The sequence below is a fragment of the Corvus kubaryi genome, unplaced genomic scaffold, assembly GCF_017639235.1.
Source record: "Corvus kubaryi isolate FWS band 111438036 unplaced genomic scaffold, C.kubaryi_AGA036_p1.0 37397, whole genome shotgun sequence".
NCBI lineage: Eukaryota > Metazoa > Chordata > Aves > Passeriformes > Corvidae > Corvus > Corvus kubaryi.
In genome coordinates, this window is record NW_024581136.1 from 5,994,404 (window position 1) to 6,013,015 (window position 18,612).

At 42.5% G+C, this 18,612-nt stretch overlaps 1 protein-coding gene across 3 annotated transcripts in view; it reads right to left on the minus strand.

Moving 5' to 3' along the window:
- Window positions 1-7,149: 7,149 nt before the first annotated feature.
- The window catches only part of PID1 (phosphotyrosine interaction domain containing 1), an 89,339-nt gene continuing 77,876 nt past the window's right edge, over window positions 7,150-18,612 (minus strand). For all 3 annotated transcript variants that reach the window (XM_042042329.1, XM_042042327.1, XM_042042328.1), the window contains one exon: window positions 7,150-9,120. In XM_042042329.1, coding sequence (XP_041898263.1) covers window positions 8,644-9,120 — 477 coding nt within the window. In that variant the 3' untranslated portion in view covers window positions 7,150-8,643. The remainder of the gene's footprint in view (window positions 9,121-18,612) is intronic.

Below are 18,612 nucleotides of genomic sequence, written 5' to 3' on the forward strand. Positions count from 1 at the left end.
AGGTAATTCCCAGTTTTCAAAAATAGAGATAAGACCAGACTTCTCCACCCAAATATTACGAACTAAAAACACAATCATTTGGTTTTATCAGAAATATATAAGAAAAAGCTGTGAGAGCTAATGCCAAATCATTGTCTCCTCAGGATGACATCTTGGAGGTCTCCAGGTCTCATGTCAAAGCATCAGTTATCTCCCATGCAGGGAGGTTTCTGCAGGGCAAAGGCCAGTGCAGAATCTGTCCTCCACTGTTTCTTGAAGCTATTCACACACTTTCCAGAGGAAATGCAGTTTAAGGATTACCAGACACCATTGCAAGCCTGCTCCTTCTGGTTTTCCTATACTAATAAACCCTCAGCCCTCTAGCCAACAAAATGTCAGTAAATTCAATAGCTTCCAAAACCCTGTGATAACTGTGGGGCATCTGCAATACCACAGGGATGAGCAGAGCAATCCTCCGTCTTTACAATCTCAAAAATGTTTTATTTGGAAATGAGTGGAAAACCATTGCTGAACCAGAGCATCACAGAGAAATAAGGGTACAACATGTCTTTCTTTTCAGCAGTTAAATGGTTGTAGAATTTTTTTCCCACATTTTCAGCTATTGTTTTTCTCCTTTCTGTTAAATCTGGGTGTACGGCACTTCAGATCCTTTTTATTTACACCTGCATCAAATTTACACACATCCTGCATGGTCTGACATTGCTTAATCTGCAAGATTAGAGTTAATTCTCTGTTTTATCTGATTAACTCCACTGAACTGATCACACTTGCTTCTCTCTCTGGCTAAGATGCACACAGCTGCTCATCTAAAGCATACAAATTATCTCATAGCCTAGTTATGCTGCTGACACAAGGTCATGAAAAATGTGCCAACAACACAGAATCCCCAGCACTCCAGCAGACAACAACGAACCTCATATTTCACTATAACTTGGCAATTAAGTCAGAAGAAATACCTTGGGAGAGGAGCCATTCTCCAGGATTTCAAGCAGAACAAACCACTAGCTGCTGAATTAGCTGAGACCCACTGCAGCGTGCAGGCAAAATGTGAACCATGCTGAAACACTCTGTTATTAACCTTTATAATGGCATAAATTAGGATTCCTGTAAGTAAGGCACAGGGAATGCTGAGATTTGCTGCATGAGACCATGCTCAGCACAGCTCAGCATCACTTACCCCTGCAAACAGCTGCAGTGCCACCAGCCTGCCAGGCACCCCAGCCTGTGGCTTGGCTGGGCTCTGGGAGCACCCCAGAGCTGGGGATGCCAAGGCTGCCCTGGCCCCACGTGTGTTCCCTCATGCCTGCTGGTGGCTGGAGCCCCAGACACACTTGAGCCAATGGGGACCACCACCCTGACACCCAGGCATTAATGACCCGAGGCAGCGCAGAGGTGGATGCACACCAGCAGAGACCTGTGATGAGTCAATTAGCAAACGTTGGGCAATTATTGTCAGTTAAACCTCTGCAGACTGCCAGAAGGAGCCTTTCCCTCTCAGCACAGCCCAGTGCATCACCATACACACACTTCCACCGCACTGGTAGGGAACAATGGATTTTTCTGACAGGCCACACAAATTTAATCAGAGCACGCTACCTGCAGAAGACACTGCAATGGCCCAGGGAGCAGAGCAGGGTTCATTGGAAGTGACAACCACCTCCTCACAGGGACACCAGGGACCGGCAGAGCAGGATGGCCAAGCCGGGGCAGAGCAGTGGGTGCAGGGACCCCGCAGCTCCTCTCAGACAGACCTGCCTCCAGCTCATCCCAGGTCATTCCTTTGCTACTCAGTAACAAAGACTGTTAGGAACAGGGAAGCGAGGCACAAATGCTGCTACTCCGTGTGGCCAGAGCTGACTCGAAAAGACACAAGAAACGTACCTGGAAACCCCAGAGAATCAGGTCCCAATCCATTTAGGAGAGCCTGGGTAGATGTGAAGCATGGTCTATTAGTCAAGCAGACTAATAGTTTCAGATTTCACCTGTTCCTGCATTGGAAGAGGTCTGACATATTTTATGGACACAGAAATATCCCACAGTTGATGGTCATCATTTAACCTCATTTTTCCCTTCTAGAAGAGTTTCCTTTGAAGTTCATCTGTGTATTTCATTATTGCCTTGAGATCTGGAAAAGCTGTTGTTACTTGAAACCACGAGATCTGGAATCCATTAAAGATGAGACTGAGCCAGCGAGCACTGGCATGGTACTGAGCACTCAGCCACAACAATTTAACCCAACTGTGCAAGAAAACCTTGATTAATTATATCCTCAGTAATTATGTCTAAAACTATTTCTACTCTCTAAATGAGAGGTGACTAAATTGAAATAACAAATTTGAAATAGGAATAACTCACTTTTTCACATTTACATGACCCATATCAACTGTATAAAATTACAATTCGCTAAGAATGAAATCCACTCCTGTCCATCATTCTCAGAAAATCTATATTGCCCGCAGAAAAACATACCAGCCATATGATGCATTATTCATGGAATTATAAAGTTTCCTCTCATTCCAAGAGCAATAAGATTTGCAGGAAAATAACAGAGAATGTAAACCACAATGCAAATTAAAGCACAGTAAGTAAGAGTTACCACCTAGTACCATCTGCCCACTGCAATGGTGGAAGGTGGGAAAGGAGAGAGATGCTCCAGTCTGCACAATAACAGCTCCATGGGGAAGGGACACTGGTTCTGCACCATGTGACAGGAACAGTAATTAAAAGTCACTCCTTTGCCATCAGAGCTGGGACCTTGCTGTGCCCTCCCACCCTTCCCCCAGGATTACCAGCCCGTTACCAGTTCATCTCATTTGCAGCACAGTCAGCATGTGCATCATACCTGTGCTTCCAGCACACCTCACAACCCTTTTTCAGAGAAGGCATCTCAGCAGACATGGTAACATCTCTCCAAACATACAACTATTTTCAGTAATCATTGTATCTGCTTTAACAGCCCTGATCAAAATTAATTACAATCCTAAATGCAGAAAATCTCATGGCACGTACAACAAATTGCTGCCACACAAAAGAGGCCTTCCCAAACTTCAAGCAAATCAAAGCAGATACCCCTGTGCTGCAGCACAGGAGCACAGTGTCAGTGTCTGTGTCTTGCTGGGGTGGGAGGGACAACCCCCCTGGACAACCTTCCCTTTCCCCAGCCAACGATGATCAATGGCACAAGGAGAGAGAGACGCATTTTAATGGAGTTTAACAAAAAAAGAACTTTTAAAAACACCCTGTATCTGTTTAAAATTCCATTAGAAGAAAGGTATAATGAGTGCCTCTACTTTCACTAAAGGATATATTCTCTTACTGTAAACTCTGTTCTACAGGACAACAATCATACATTTAAGTTATCACTTCCCAATTACATGAAAATTATAATTCACTGCCACAGGGAAAAATGAGCCCAATCATACATCATCCTTAGAGCAACTAATTGGGCATGGAGTGGGATAGCTCTGGTGGTAAATGGTAAATAATGCATATGGTACATCAAATTTTACATGTAGATGGACAAGTTAATTTGCTTCCCACTGAAAAGAAGAGAACTTTTTAAAAAGTAAACCATTCATCTCAAGACTAACATGCAAGACTGCCTTCACACACCCACATGCAGTTACATATGTCCATCATACAGAGAATATTTAACAAGCACCACGTTGCACAATTCGTGTATGCAGATGTTTATGAATATATAAATGTGTATGTGTATATGTATATGTGTATACAGACACACAGAGAACCTTACAATTAAGATAAAATTCACTGTGAATTCACTGATATAGAAGTCTCAAAACTTCAGAGAGTAACATATTTAAAGTTTTCTAAGAGACTGATAAGGGGTTGCCACTGTACCAAACGCTTCTCAATCACATGCCATTTATTTGTAAGTTTTAGGAAAATTAAATTAAATTCATTGGCAAAATCCAACTGCTTTTTCATGTAAAAATGAAGTCATTCACTACTGGAAAGCTAAGGAGTGGAACCAGCTGCAGAGGGTTTTGGGTTGGGGGTTTTTTTGGTTGTTTTCAGTTGTTTCTTTTTATTTTTTTTTAACAAAACAAAACATTCAGCTGTTCTTAGGGGCCTTTGAGTTTAAAACATGAAAGAAATTACTCTCTGCCTTTCTCCATCCCCCTGGGCTAAAACCCCCATGCACATCTAAGCAATTCTCATGCAACCTATGCTCACTAGTGCAGAGCGTTTCTCTCCCCATGGCACAACCACCATTCAGTCACAGCTCCACAGAAAACTTGGTAGGAACAGAAGATATTTAGACTTCAGAGCTTGAAAACCAAACAAATTTACTATATAGAGTAACAGTTTCTCTTTCTTAAGGTACCTAGAAAAATTGTGAAAATCACCTTGACATAACTGTGGTGATGTTATGTAATGATGTTGAGGTGTTATGACCTAAATGCTCTCTTACTGTTTCCACACTCCTAGTAACACACAGATACTCGAACCCTTTCCACCCTCCCCTAGAAGCAGAAGAGGGAAAGAAATCCTTTACATGTTTTCCTGGCTGACACCGAAGGAACTCATCAACCCAGAGCGGGATGCAGTGAGATCCAAAACTGGACTCTTTGTAGTTGAGCACGAAAGCCTTGAGCCAACTGGAAATTACTCCGGATGGAAACTTTATGATTTTTTCTTTTCCAACAGATTAACTGAAGGAAAAGTTTAACTTGATATTTCATTCTAGTATCTACTGGCAACTGATAATCAGTGATAACTGCTATGCTAGCAATTCAGGATTGAAAGCATTTCTCCTTCTTGCAAATGGCATCACACATTTGGAATTGACAATGAAGAGAGATTTGGCCTGAATTCCAAATTATCTAAGGATCCAAACTCATGATACTGATTATTTTTCAAATCTCATGTTTTAAAAGACAAACTGAAATTCACATTCCCTCATATTCCCTTGCATGTTTGAACTATTAGAAAACAGCTGGTTCGTGTTTCAAAGGGTCTGATTTTCTAATAAAAGGACTAGAATTTTCTCCCTTATATTTTATTTTTATCATGCAAAATTCTCAGGTAATCCACAGCCTCCAATCACTAAGGAATTATTGCAGATGCCACAGTATCAAATATCTCTGGAAGAACTTCCCAACCCACTGTAAATCAGTACATCTGTAAAACATGAAATGTAGACTGTCTTGTATAAGAAAATAAAAATGAAAAGACAACAGCAAAAACCCCAACAAAGGAATTCTTTGCTCAATCCACACTGGCAGGTGACTTAAGGGAGACAGTATATTTTCAGCAGATCCCAGCACATTAGAGGAAAGATCATTAAAAAAAAAAAAATCAAATGATCATAGAATCATAGAATTGTTTAGGTTGGAAAAGATCTTTAAGATCATCAAGCCCAAATGTTAACCCAGCACTTCCAAGCCCACCACTAAACCATGTCCCCAAGTGCCACGTCTACACAGCTTTTAAATACCTCCAGGGATGGTGACTTCTTTTAAATACCTGCAGGGATGATGACCACTTTCCTGGGCAGACTGTTCAGTGCTTGACAGCCCTTGTGGGGAAGAAACTTTCCTTAATATCCAAACTAAACATCCCCTAGCACAACTTGAGGCCATTTCCTCTTGTCCTATTGCTTGTTACCTGGCAGGAGAGTCCAACCCCCACCTTGCTACAACCTCCTCTCAGGGAGTTGTAGAAAATGGTGAGGTCTCCCTGAGCCTCCTTTCTCCAGTTCCCTCAGCTGCTCCTTACCAGGCTTGTGCTCCAGACCCTTCCCAGCTCTACTGCCATTCTCTGGACACACTCCAGCACCTCAGTGTCATGTAGCGAGGGACCCAAAATTGGACACAACACTCGAGGTGCAGCCTCACCAGTGCCCAGCACCGGGGGACAGTCACTGCCCTGGTCCTGCTGCCACACCACTGCTGACAACATTTCTGTGCAGTTGTGTTCTGGCCCGCACTGGGGGGTGAGAAGGGCAGACCGTGTCAGCCAGAAAGATCACACCCATCCCACAACAGGAACACACCCCACTCGTCTAAATATTTGCTCCAGAAAAGGAAATCTCAAACCCAAATCATCCACCGCAGTTCTCCATAGGGCTGGCAGGAGGCACCTCAGCTCCTGTATGAGGTGGGCTGGGATCCTCCTGCCCCTTCCACACTCCAGCAGCCCTTGGCTAAGAAGAGCTGCGGCTTGCAGACAAACTCCTCTGCTGTCAGCAGGGACATCTGGCTGAGAGGATGGAATGAGGGATTCCACACACCCATTCACAGCAGCTTTGGTGGCAGAGCATCCAAACAAGTCAGGAAACTAATACATGACTACACCTCTGAGCAAAAGAAAATAATTTGTCAAAAGCTGAAGGAAGTTTTCCCTAATTCTGCCTTTGGTCAAAAAGACAACTATATACACAGCAGGACTCAGATTTTTCTTTTCTTTTTTTTTTTTTTTTTTACCAGCATATAGCCCATACATGACTCTCCACTTCAAAGTACACATTGTGGGAAGAAAAAGAGAAATCACTTTTTAGACCTGTATTTGGAAACACTGGATCGTCCAAAGATTCAGAGAAAAACTGAAAGCTGCCAGCCTGGTGGTATATTCCCCATCCCACCATCAAATGCCCTACCTGAGCCACTCTGTAATTTCTGTAAGCAAGGCAATACTGCTCCCACTCAGCAGAGCTCATTTCAACTGCTCAGGTTGGGGGGGGGGGGGTATCTCTGCCACCTCCTGCTAAGCAAAAATTATAAATCATATCCACACTCCACAAAGTAAAAAAAAAACCAACCAAACCAACCAACCCCCAACCAACCAACCCAAAATAACCAACAAAACCAACCAAACAACAACAACAACAACACAAAAAAAAAAAAAACAAACCCAAAAAAACCAAAAAACCACAAAAACCCAACCAACCAACCAACCCACAAAAAACCCCCACCTGAAACCAAAACAAAACCTCACAGCAATAATTAACCTAAATATTTAAAAGAAAATAATTTAAAAATGTTAACAGTAATTCTCATGGAGAGTGATGTAATAATTAAATGGAAATAAATTAACATTTTCATTCCACTAAATGAAATAAACACAGAACTCACACACATAAAACCACAGAGTTTACATTGGAAAGACAGCTTAAAACTAACAAGGTTTAACTCAAAACTTTTTTTTATTAAAGTATGAATGCATTTATGCTGGAGAACAGTTTACATACATTGTAAAGCAACAAGCATATTTTCAAGAGGTGTGGGCCCTCCTCAATACATCTCCATGCTCAATCTACATGCTTCATCACTGGACTCGCACATACACTCTCACATACAAACACAGAGACACAAAACACAGACGCTGAGCTATCTGCTTGGATTAGCTTTCTTTTAAGGCTTCTGTAAGGTGCCCTAGTGCCCCTAACATTACCATAACTACAAACAAAATTGTACAAAGGAGCAGCATTACTTGCAAACTATTGATCTGCTCTCAGCCTTAAAAAATATCAAGTGAAACAAGTTTTTCCTTTATTTGAGTTTTATTAAACATCTGCATTTAAGAAAGGCATGACTGTATATCTGTGAACAAGGAAAGATACAGAAATCTTAACGTGAGGTTCTCAACCGGAACAGATGTTAAAATCTGACTCCTAAGGGACCATTTCCTTTGATCTCTACAGTGAGGCAGCCCTGTGTGGTGAGACACTGCCAGCTCCATCCCACCAGGGCTGCTCGACCAGCGATGCGAGAGCGGGGACACAGAGCTGTGCCCACCGTGCTCGGATCACGTCAGACCTGAGGTTGATGAGAAGTCACAGTTCAAACACCAACACACCCAAGCGTCCCTCAACTCTTCCCAGCGGGCCCCCCCTCCTGCAGAGCACATCAGGGTAGGACAATGCACAGACAGCAGCACTGACTTGCTGAACCCCCAGCCACCGGGGAGTACTTCTGCCCCCCCCTTTTTGGTATCCTGCAGTACATAGTCTGAAACTGCAACTACTGGTGTTGGGTGAAAGACATGGCAGCAGGTATATTAAGAAAATAGGTACAATGAATAAAATAAAGGATAGCATATGATATAATGTGTACATACAAGCATCTTTCATTTTTTATTTGTGAAATGTGAATTAACTGCAGAATGCCAGGCCATTAGTCTAAAAGGCTATGTATGGCTGTCTTACCCTACACATGGTCAAAGGATTTGTGTGATGTATCATGGAGAAAGATTCTTCGGGAACCATTAGGGCTTTCCAGGTCTACTTGCTCTTGTGCATCAGCATCAGCCCGCAGCTAGGAATGCCAGAGAAGCAACTAATAAGATTGCCTGACCAGTCTCGTAAGACAAGCAGGAATGACTGTACTTCATGGTATGCACCTGAACTACAGAGATGAGAAAGGGATAGTGATGGGTGGGTGACAGAGGTGGGGGAGGGAGATTTTTTTTTCACTTCTACAACAGCAGCAGATTTCAATGCAACGTAATTACTTTAATGATGCATGTCTGTAGGTACCAAATTGCTCTTTTGATTTAAAAAGCTGGTCAGACAAGTGTTTGGCAGTCCTTTCATTCCCAAGTTTCAATTGTTGCTTATTCATCTATCAGCTCTCATTCCCTAAGCCATTTCTGCCTTTGCTGAACCATGAATGAGTTCAGTCAGCCATCATCAGATTCAAATTCATGAGACATTTCCTCCGATGAGCTGTTCCTGTGGATCCGGCCATCGCTTTTCATGCTGTGAAAAGTCTTCTTAAAGGCCTCCATCATGGCATGGGCCAGCTTCTTGGCCTCCAGCTTGCTCTCACACTCCACAGCATGGCAGTCCATCTGGTAGGACAGGTCATCGTTGATCTCCCGATAGACCCAAGCAAAGATGTTTGGGCTGACGTTGTGGTCAGCAGTGCAGTAGGCTATACGTGCTACCTGAAAGGTATCCATGTGGACTGTCGCCTCACCTTTGAGGTCCAGATGGTGCAGCCAGACTTGGAAAGGGCGAATTTCCAGAAGGGCGTTAGCTGGGTAAACATCCTCCCTGGTGAGCGTGTGCTTCTTCCACAATTCAATGACTGGTTTTTCTGTGCAGCCTGACAAAAATTGCATCCCTGTTGTGGAAACCTTACCCAAATATGTAACCTGCAAAGAAGAGCAAAGATAGGTGAAAACACAGAGAGCAGACTCTGGTGGTACTTTCTGCCATCCCGGGGAGTTTCATCTGGAAAATAAAAGCACACACCTCCCCCCACAAACTCCCCGATTTCTGCATCATTTTCAGTTAAACAGTTTTCAAACTGCTTTCCAAATATTTGCTGTTGCAGATGCTGACTTCACCATTCAAAGCCAGAGATTAAAAATGCCCAAGTGTCTGAGTTATAAGGCATTCCACTTTCTTCACCTCCCCTAGAAAGCCCAGCTTTAGAGCCCATGACTCCCTCTAAGGTCACCTTAGCAAGTGCAAGTGCTGTTGGGAGCAGGTCCCAGGTAGCTGTGATGCAAACCACTTTTTTTTCCTTCCTACTTTATTCAAATGATTTATTTGTATCATATTTCAAACATTAGTATTAGGGAGATAGAGATATTCTCAGTTTGATAATGCAAGGCTGCAGGGAGTCAGAAAAGCATGATCACAGCAGAGGATTTTAAACAGTTTGTTTCTTTTCCAAAATTTTCTGGTTTTCCCCCACTTAAGTATTATTAAGTAAGTATTTCCCTACTTAAGTATTAAGCCAGGAATAGCTCAAAGCTGTTCAAAACTTTATCTCTGAGCAGGGCTGAGATACTAATAAATCCATTTCAGAAAATACGCTGTTAAAAAATCTAGTAATAAATCTACCTTAGTTTAATCACATCATCTCTCTGCTTTTCTGTCTAGTCCTTTTGAGTAAATATCCTGTTATCCAATCAGCACAGGAAAACAAGGTGGTTTTTAGTGCCTTTACAGTATTTTGTTCACCAAATATCAAATCCACTAGAAGGTTCAAATCAAAATTCTGTATTAAGTCTGTGCAGAAACATTCCCCTAAATCTGTGCAGCTACTAATGAGGCTTCCTTCCACTTACAGCTGAATGGAAGATTATTTTATCTGGGAAAAGGGATTTTCTCTGGAAAACACAGGTCAATGCCACATAAGTACAATTATGCGGATTATTCTGTTTATTGCTGTTGTCGGGATGGTGCATATAAGAACAACTATATGAAAGCAAAATTGCTCCTCATCTCTCGCAGCAGTAACTGCTTGAGAAAATCTTTTACCTCTTGCTTGATATCCTATAACCTCCTCTACATTTTACTCAAGGCATTTGGAGGAAAAAAGTAATAACATGCACTTTCCAAACTAAATTCTTGAAAAATCTGCATTAAACACACAGTACAGGTTATTTTTATGTTGTAAATGTGTTAAGAAATGTAAAGAAAAAACATGGGATTTCCACATTTAAGCACATTAAAAAAATCATAATCACAAGAAATACAGAATGTGTAATCCATGCAAACAAAATTTTCCACAAGAAAAATATTTTGCTGCAAGCTTCATACGTTTTGTTAAACTCAGAGACCTAAATTAAGCCATAATTAAGGAAAAAGCTTACAAAACTTTATTGGAAGTCTGTGTGGCTTAATCATGCCTGCCAAAAAAGCAATTTCATAGCACTGACATTTCAAAATGGGAAGTCTCATTCTCTGTCTATAAATATTCATGATTTGCACTGGGAATATGTTGAATCTTATAAAGCTTTCTATTTTTTTTTGAACAGTGGGAAACGCAACAGCTAGAACAGTTAACAAGAAAAGACCTACCAGTGTTTTGCCTTATGTTATTTTATTAGTGATGAGAGTTGAGCTCCCCAAAGTACTGTAGGAAAACTTAAAAGAAAACCTCAGAGCTCACAGTGCCAACTGAATACATACAAACAACACATACAGGACCAAAGAGGAATGTGTCTGCAACATACTGGGGGGTATTTCAACAGATACCCAAAGTCATATTGCTTTGAACAGAGCAAGATCATTGTGCAAATTTGCACATTCAATATATTCTCCAAAGGTTCGCTCAGCACTGTTTCATACTCACAAGCCAGCTAACAAAAGACAAACACTGTAAACTGACATTTTGGGTCAAATTCAAAGCCCATTGCAGCATCAGAAGTCCTTCAGCAACTTCAAAGAGATTTGTACAAAGACTTTTAAACCCCAAGGAACAGCAAAACAGCCTCTTGCTCGTGCACTTTGTGACTGCCCAAATACAGCTTTGAATCCCTGGCTGCAGGAGAGAGCTGCCACCACTGCAACATTTTGTTCCCTGGCTGGTGTTTGGGGAAGACCAGTGTCACCTGGAAACCACAGAAATCAGCACCTCCCATGCATGCACAACAGGGGATGCAGGGAATTGTTTCACTACTGGCTTCTCCTAAAAAGGAAGCTGCGGATATTTCGTGAGCTGCCCTGAGCAGCAGCATGAGGATGGAGAGAGGGGAGGAAAGCAAAGGCAACTCCATCCCAGGCAGGTAGTGTTGCTGAGCTCTGTGCTGCAAAATCACCCCAGCACACAGCATCAGCTTCTGAGCTTGGGCAACTCCCAAGTGATGCTTGGACACCTCCAGCAGCCAAAGACCAAGATCAGAGTAAGTTGTCACACAGCAGCATAAATTTGAATTTAATGTTCTCCTCTGTTCCTCCGAAGCAGCTAACTGCAACCCCCTGTTGGCCATCAATCCATGTGTGGCCTCCTTAAGAGTGAAGTTACAAAAAATAATGGATTTCCCTAAAATAAAGTAGTTGTATTTTAAGAAAAAAAAGCAGTGAATTAATCTGTAAGGAGCCAATGCAAAAGTAACTAATAAAAAGGATGGGATACTGGCTTGTTTACTAAAATGGGATATACTGGTCTGATTTGCTGTCCCAGTTCTGTCATGATATAACTGTGTAGGAACCTTTGAGAAGTTGCTTCTTTTAACATCACTTTGAACCTCCATTATATAAATTTCATTTTCTTTTGAGGACACAGCCATAAATATTTATAAGGTGCTTAGACATTACAATAAGGAGTTCACAGGAAAAAATCAACAAAGTCTCAACTTTAGAGTTCTCCTGCACTGTGTCTTACATAGAAATGTCTACACCTACTAGTGCTGTTACTTTTTGGTTTTTTAAATGAATGATCTTTTTTCCCTCTAGCTGAGATACATGCATTTCACAAGAGTAGCATCACTGAAGCTCTTGGTGAAGACAGATGTCTAACATTTCATCACAGCATGGTCCCCTGCTAAAACAGAACAGGGACACAGGGGCTGGAGAGACACCTCTTTGACCCACAAAAAGGCACTTCTCCCTGAGCTTGGAGTTACAAGGTTATTCCACAAGCAGTGCTCCCTGCATTTTGGCTCCTACCTCGACGCATCTCACAGCATACCCACCTTTGTTTAAGTGCCCACAAACCACTGACCACACATATCATTAGAGTGAAGCTATTACAGTACAACCATCTTTCTTTTCAATTTCCAAGTCTGCCAAACAAAGGTCAAAGAACAAATCATTCCTTTCATTATCAGATGGAAAAGAAACCTATTTTGAGGCAAAAATTTCCACTGGTGCTCTTTCCCATCAAAATCATTGATATCTCATCACTGTGAAGCCGGCATGTATTATAAAAAAAAAACCCAACCAAAACCAAAACAGAATTTCATCTTTAATACTCATAAGAACCAGATGTGAAGGGCATAGAAAGACAGTAGCAGTAGCACCAGTAGTGTTGTTGTTAAAGTTATTATTGTATGTACAAAAACACACTGAAGTGCCTGAACAGAATCAACTGCACAGCTTTACTGATCAGAGAGTGATCGTTGACAAAGACAGGCAAAGCCACAGTGCAGGCTGAAAGCCACATCTGTAATAATACACCTCTGACCACCAGTAGAAGTTCACCAAGACTGAATAACACTTCTCCTTCCTCTGAAACTCTGGAAGTCACCTGGCAGCAAACATCAGTCCAGAAAAATTACTTATCTGTGCAAGTGTGGCATGTCCTATAGCAAGTGTCATCTTATACACAGTGAGGCCAGGAGCTTTATTCCCTCTCCTCTAGGGCTGTTGAGCATTCGAACGAGCTGCCCAGGGAAGTGGTGGCATCACCATCCCTGGAAGTTTTCAAGGAACAACTGGTCATGGAACATAATGCCATGGTTTAGTTGACAAGGTTGTGTTTGGTCAAAGGTTGGATTTGATGATCTTGGAGGTCTTTTCCAATCTTAATGATTCTCTGATTCCATGATTCTATGATTCTCACCTCAGTGCAAGGCAGAGGAGCTAAAGGTTGGTTTTAACAAGCAAATTATGATCAAGCTGTTGCAGCCTTTACTTGCTTTGGACACTGTATTTTAAGTGAGAAAAGGAATACAAATTCAGCTCAATGCCGCTATCTTAACCTTAAGCAGTGAAGGTATTTCTTATCATATCTTCTACCAGGGATAAGAGTATATTTATTTATGGCCCTTTCGGTCCTTTGGTTTGCGTGTTCCATCTGTCCCACAAATTTCTGGAAGATACATACACATCACAAAAATTTCGTGTGCATGCTAAAAATTATCCACATTCTTTCCAGCCTTTCTATGGCAAATTTCATCCTCTGGCAAGCCACTCTCACCAACTATGACATAAAATACACTTGAGACTTCAGCACTTCTATGCTTGCAAGCATTCAAACCTTTAGTAAAAGCCGAGATGTTCTGAAGAGCTCCTTATTTCACCCTTGAGACTTGCCAACACCAGTGTCAGCATCTGACAAAACTGTCCTCAACTGAAAAATGCTGTGCCTTTGCCCTTTTGTAATGCAGCTACACCCATCTGACATATAGAGACATCTCATGTCAAAGAACATGAAGAATAATTGATGCCATTTTTCATGCACTCTCCTGGAAATGCAGAAATATCTGAGTATTTTGACGTTGTTTTCAGCCCCTTCGGTCCAATAATGTATAGTGAAAATGTCTTTTAGTAACTATGTTCAAGAGCTTCCCAACTTTGAAAAGACCAGTAAGAGCAGCTGCCATAGACATTTACACTTCTAGCACAGTATGATTTGTCAGAAGTAATACAGGGTTTTTTCTTTTCATACCCAACTCTTTTATCATTGATCTCACATTGTTCACTTACAATTCATAGGAGATAAATGTCGATCTGACCTCAGATCTGACTCCCCAATGGACCGTATGTCCATACTGCTCCTATCTCACAAGCCTCACTTGGGCATCTAAAGTCGGGCAGTCAAATGACTTTTCCTCCTTCTGTTTCCTATCCCCAGCCCGTAGACTATCAGTGCTCCAAGAAAGCAGATCCAAGCTGTAAAGACCCATAATTACTGCATTATAGGAGGACAGATGCTCTCTTGGCACAGGAGCTTGGCACAGGAACACGTATGCTCACAGGACTCTGGGCTGTCTCAATATTAAAGACCATGACCAAAAGACCATATGTAAAATTAATTCCTTGGTTATTTCTTTAATATTTCTTTCATACCAGATAAGGAGGGTCATTGTCAGCAAAATCAACACAGAAAATGAAAAAAATCTTAAAAATAGAGCACTGACCATGAGCCAGCAGGTATTTACTCTGCATATTTGCAGTCCCCAGAGGATGCCCTGGAGGATCTTGAATCTTGTGCAAATCTTAGTAGTAGATGCCTGTCTCTTGTGTTGATCAGTGTTTTAAAAGAAACACTCCTTTAGCCTCAAGTTTGGTCTAGTTGCAACTGATTATGTTTGATCAAGGCAGTAGGATATTCCTCACTTAAAGGTCAGGCAAACAGAGCTAATGAGACATTTTCTTCCCGAAAACAGAATTTCTCTAGTGGCACCTTCAGGATACGTGGCAAAGAAGAAAGTGACTGGAAGGGTCTCCGTTAAGACACACAGGTATAGACCCTCCAGTCAGCAAGTAAACATCACAGAATCATGGAAACATGAGGGTTGGAAGAGACCTTTAAGATCATCCAGTCCAACCATCCACTCAGCACCACCACTGTAACCCCTAAGCCACTAAACCACATCACCCAGCACCAGATCCAAACATCTCTTAAACACCTTCAGGGATGGCAACTCTACCACCCCCCTGTGGAAAACCTGTTCCAATGGCTGCAGTTTGTCAGTTTGTCCCAGCCACGCAAGAACCACCAGCCTAAAGACTGGGTAAACTTGGAGAAGTTTTAAAGAAGAATACAGAGGAGATTTGAAGAAGAGAGCCAAAAGCAGGTTTGAGAGGACATGTGCGTGTCTTGTTTAAAATTGCTGTGGAACACATACATGGAGATGTTCCCTGAGTTTGCAGTACAAAAGCAGATGCAGATGAGCAAGTACAAGCTTCACCTAGATTCCAGGCATGTATTGTTGGGGCCAGGACACAGCAGCTTCATCTCCACATCATTACAAGGTCTGGAAACCTCTGCAAGAAGCTGCTACTCCGGAAACCTGTGCTCAATTTGAATGCAATGACAGCGTGCACAAAGCCCACAGTGGCACCTCCAAGCTGAGTGGTTGGGGAGAGTCAGGGCTCACCAAAGGGTCACAGATTTGATGGCTGAAACTGTTTTTTTTATTTATCCCCAGTGGAGCTGGGGTACGAGTGGGACAGGCCTGCAGCATGCTGCCCGACAGCTTGGCACAGCTTTCATGTCAGTAAAAGCAGATTCAGCTGTGGAGTAATTTTCAACATCTTTAATTAACACATCCAGCTCTAGGCACAGCAGGAGTGCTCTGTGCTGGACAGGGTACCCCGTCTCAGCACACCAGCTCAGCTCTCCTTGCCCTAAAGCACAGTGACTCAGCCTCAGGCTGGCAACTTGGGATTTAGAGGCAAAAGCTGCTTTTTGGCTCTGAAGGAAAAACAAAAATATCCCAGACATTCCACTGGATCACTGAGCAAATACCATGAACTGCATTCAAGCAACGTTTGCTTAAGACCCAAAAAAATAACTCAGTCAAGTAAAAAGGCTGCACAGTTTCCCTCTGCCTGTCACTGCTTCCTCACCCACACTGCCCGTGTCCAGCCAAAGCCTTGCAGCACAAACACAAGGGTCTTTGTGGGAACAGCAGGGCTCCTCAGCACACAGAAATACACAGTAAACGCAGTAATGTGGCTTACAGAAATATGTGAAGAACTATTTTATTTTGACACAAAATTCAGAGGGAAAACAGACTGAGCTAGGCAACTATTTAATGGAAAATAACCATCAACTCTGACAGCTGCCCACTGGATTAGGAGGGAAAAAAAAAAAAAAGAGATCAGTAGTTAATGTCTGATTTATTCCAAGGAATCAAAGGATAGCTCCAGAAAAAGCTGGAATTGTCAGTACCTCTTCAGCAGTTAAGTCAAGAGCCAGCATCTGACTCCTTTTGTGGGACCAAAGCTGAACTTAAGTCTTAAAACAATGCTACAATTCCCCCTTGAAAACAAAAATAATAAACAAGCCCAGCAAGAAATGCATTTGACTCTTTACATCTTCAGAACTCCTAAGGAAAAACAAATGCTGGGCAGCAGCTGCTCCATCTGTCTGTCCATCCCCACAGCCAGGCTCACAGCAGCCCTTTGCAGGTGCCTTTATTTTCCCATGTGTTTCTCAGCCATGACCATGCAGCAGATCCTGCCTTAGCTGCCCCCCAGGAAGGGTTCACCCCACAAGTAAGGCGTAAAGTGATAGCACAGAATAGTCACTTTGGATGTAATTCCCCACCCAAATGCCTTTGAAGGACACAAGAGCTCTGATTACTTTTAGTCCATCACTGTTCTTTCAGGTTTTACAGCCTCCATGCTTCTCAGTAGCTGTAGCACGTGAAGAAGAAGAAAGAGCTGGGGCACTGTGAAAATACCTTTTCTTGAAAAATGCTCTTCCCCAGTATAAAGAAAAACATAATACCAATTTCAGTGCTGCTGCTGCTGGGGTTGCCTAGCAAAGCCCTTTAACATGGCAGCAGGTGAGTTACTGTGGTCCAGGGTGGGTGTCCCAATGTCCAGCTCAAGGCAGCATCTCAGGAATGGGGCTTTCCTGAAGGCAGAGCTCACCCACGAAGAACCTCTCACTTCTCAAACACTGTGCAGGACAAACACTCCAGGAACTGCAGATGACAGGCATCAAAGTGCAGGGCACATCTCTGAGATGCTGTCCCAGCTCTGAGTAAGACACCCAAAAGCATACCGATATCTCAGAGCCCCTCTTCATGGCCAAATAAACCTCTCATCCTCCCAGAGCAGAGCTCTTCAAGGCCTCCCACTGATGGCAGCTGGGGAGGGAGCAGAAGACAAAAACCTCTGCAGAATGCCCACAGGAGCGAAATCCTCCTTACCCTATGTGATCAGCCCCATCATCAATGCTAACCTGCACTGCCTGAAGAGGATACGGGAAAACACATCAACATCTGGCAAGTTTAAGATTTAGTAAATAACTGGAAGAGAAAAGATTTACCCTTGATGGCTTAATTTATAAGCCCTGAGAGGGAAAAAAGCCAACAAGAAAAAGCCCATTGAGTCCACAGGCCAAATAGCGAGTGTGGAGAAAATAAGGCAGCGAGCCAACTTCTCCTTCTGGAAGACAGTCCTGAGAAACACAACGACCCAAGCTTTTCACCTTTCATTACACCAGGCTGCTGCTCAGCAAGTCTCTTTATAAACTACCCCAAGTATAAAACTACTGCCCTCAGTTGGACCTAAGAGTGTCCAACTTATACCCAGTCGCCAGGAGTCTCTGCCTCACTGGCAAAATGGTTAACCAAGCCCAAACACAACCTCAGCAAAAGCCAGCTCTGCTCCCTGCAGCCTCCTGTTAGCAACAAAAGGATCAACTCTTGCATTTCGTTCTCCACTGGACAGGAAGCTCTTTTTGTGGTTTGGCTTGCGGGGATGAATCTGAAATGAAATCAAGTGGAACTGGCAAACTGCAGTGAGCTTGCAGTCAGAGACTCTTCAGTCCTGGTGTGAGTGGAAGATTTATGCTGCACTATTTAAAACTCAAGAAATCAATTTCATTCTAGCAGCAATTTTAAAATGTTGTAGTGCAAGAGATAACTGAATGAACAAATACATCCATCATACACAACCTCAGTAGGGCTGCTGGATACCCTATTGTACAAGTCAATGATCACTTTTATTCCCAAATATTTTCTTTATGTTGCTATTTATATCACTTTCCTCCTTTGTTTCCTTTCATTGCCTCACATAACTTCCTCTCTCTGTACTCAGTTACCACTGGGTTGAAATTAATACTTGGATAAGCCAGTTCATTTCCCACTGTCCTTCAGGAGCCTCCACAGGCAAAGAGAGAGGTGGAGGCAGCCAGGAAAGTGAGAAAACCAACCCACTCTGTAGCCACTATTGCAATTTCTTGAAGTTTCCTTCACACAAAGTCCTTCCAAAACCTTTCCTCTGATACCTCAAAACTTTCACAATGAGAACATCCCTTCTGTCAGGAGAATGTGGCTTAAGTTTGCATGACCACGAGCTCCCTGCAAATAGACACCTACCTTCATGTTTATGTTCAAAGTACACACAAACCTTTTTCACTACACATTCTTTATTCACATGAGGTTGAAACTGAACATGGAAATCTGATTAAGCACCTCATAATGTTTCAGAAAGCTTTTTAGTCT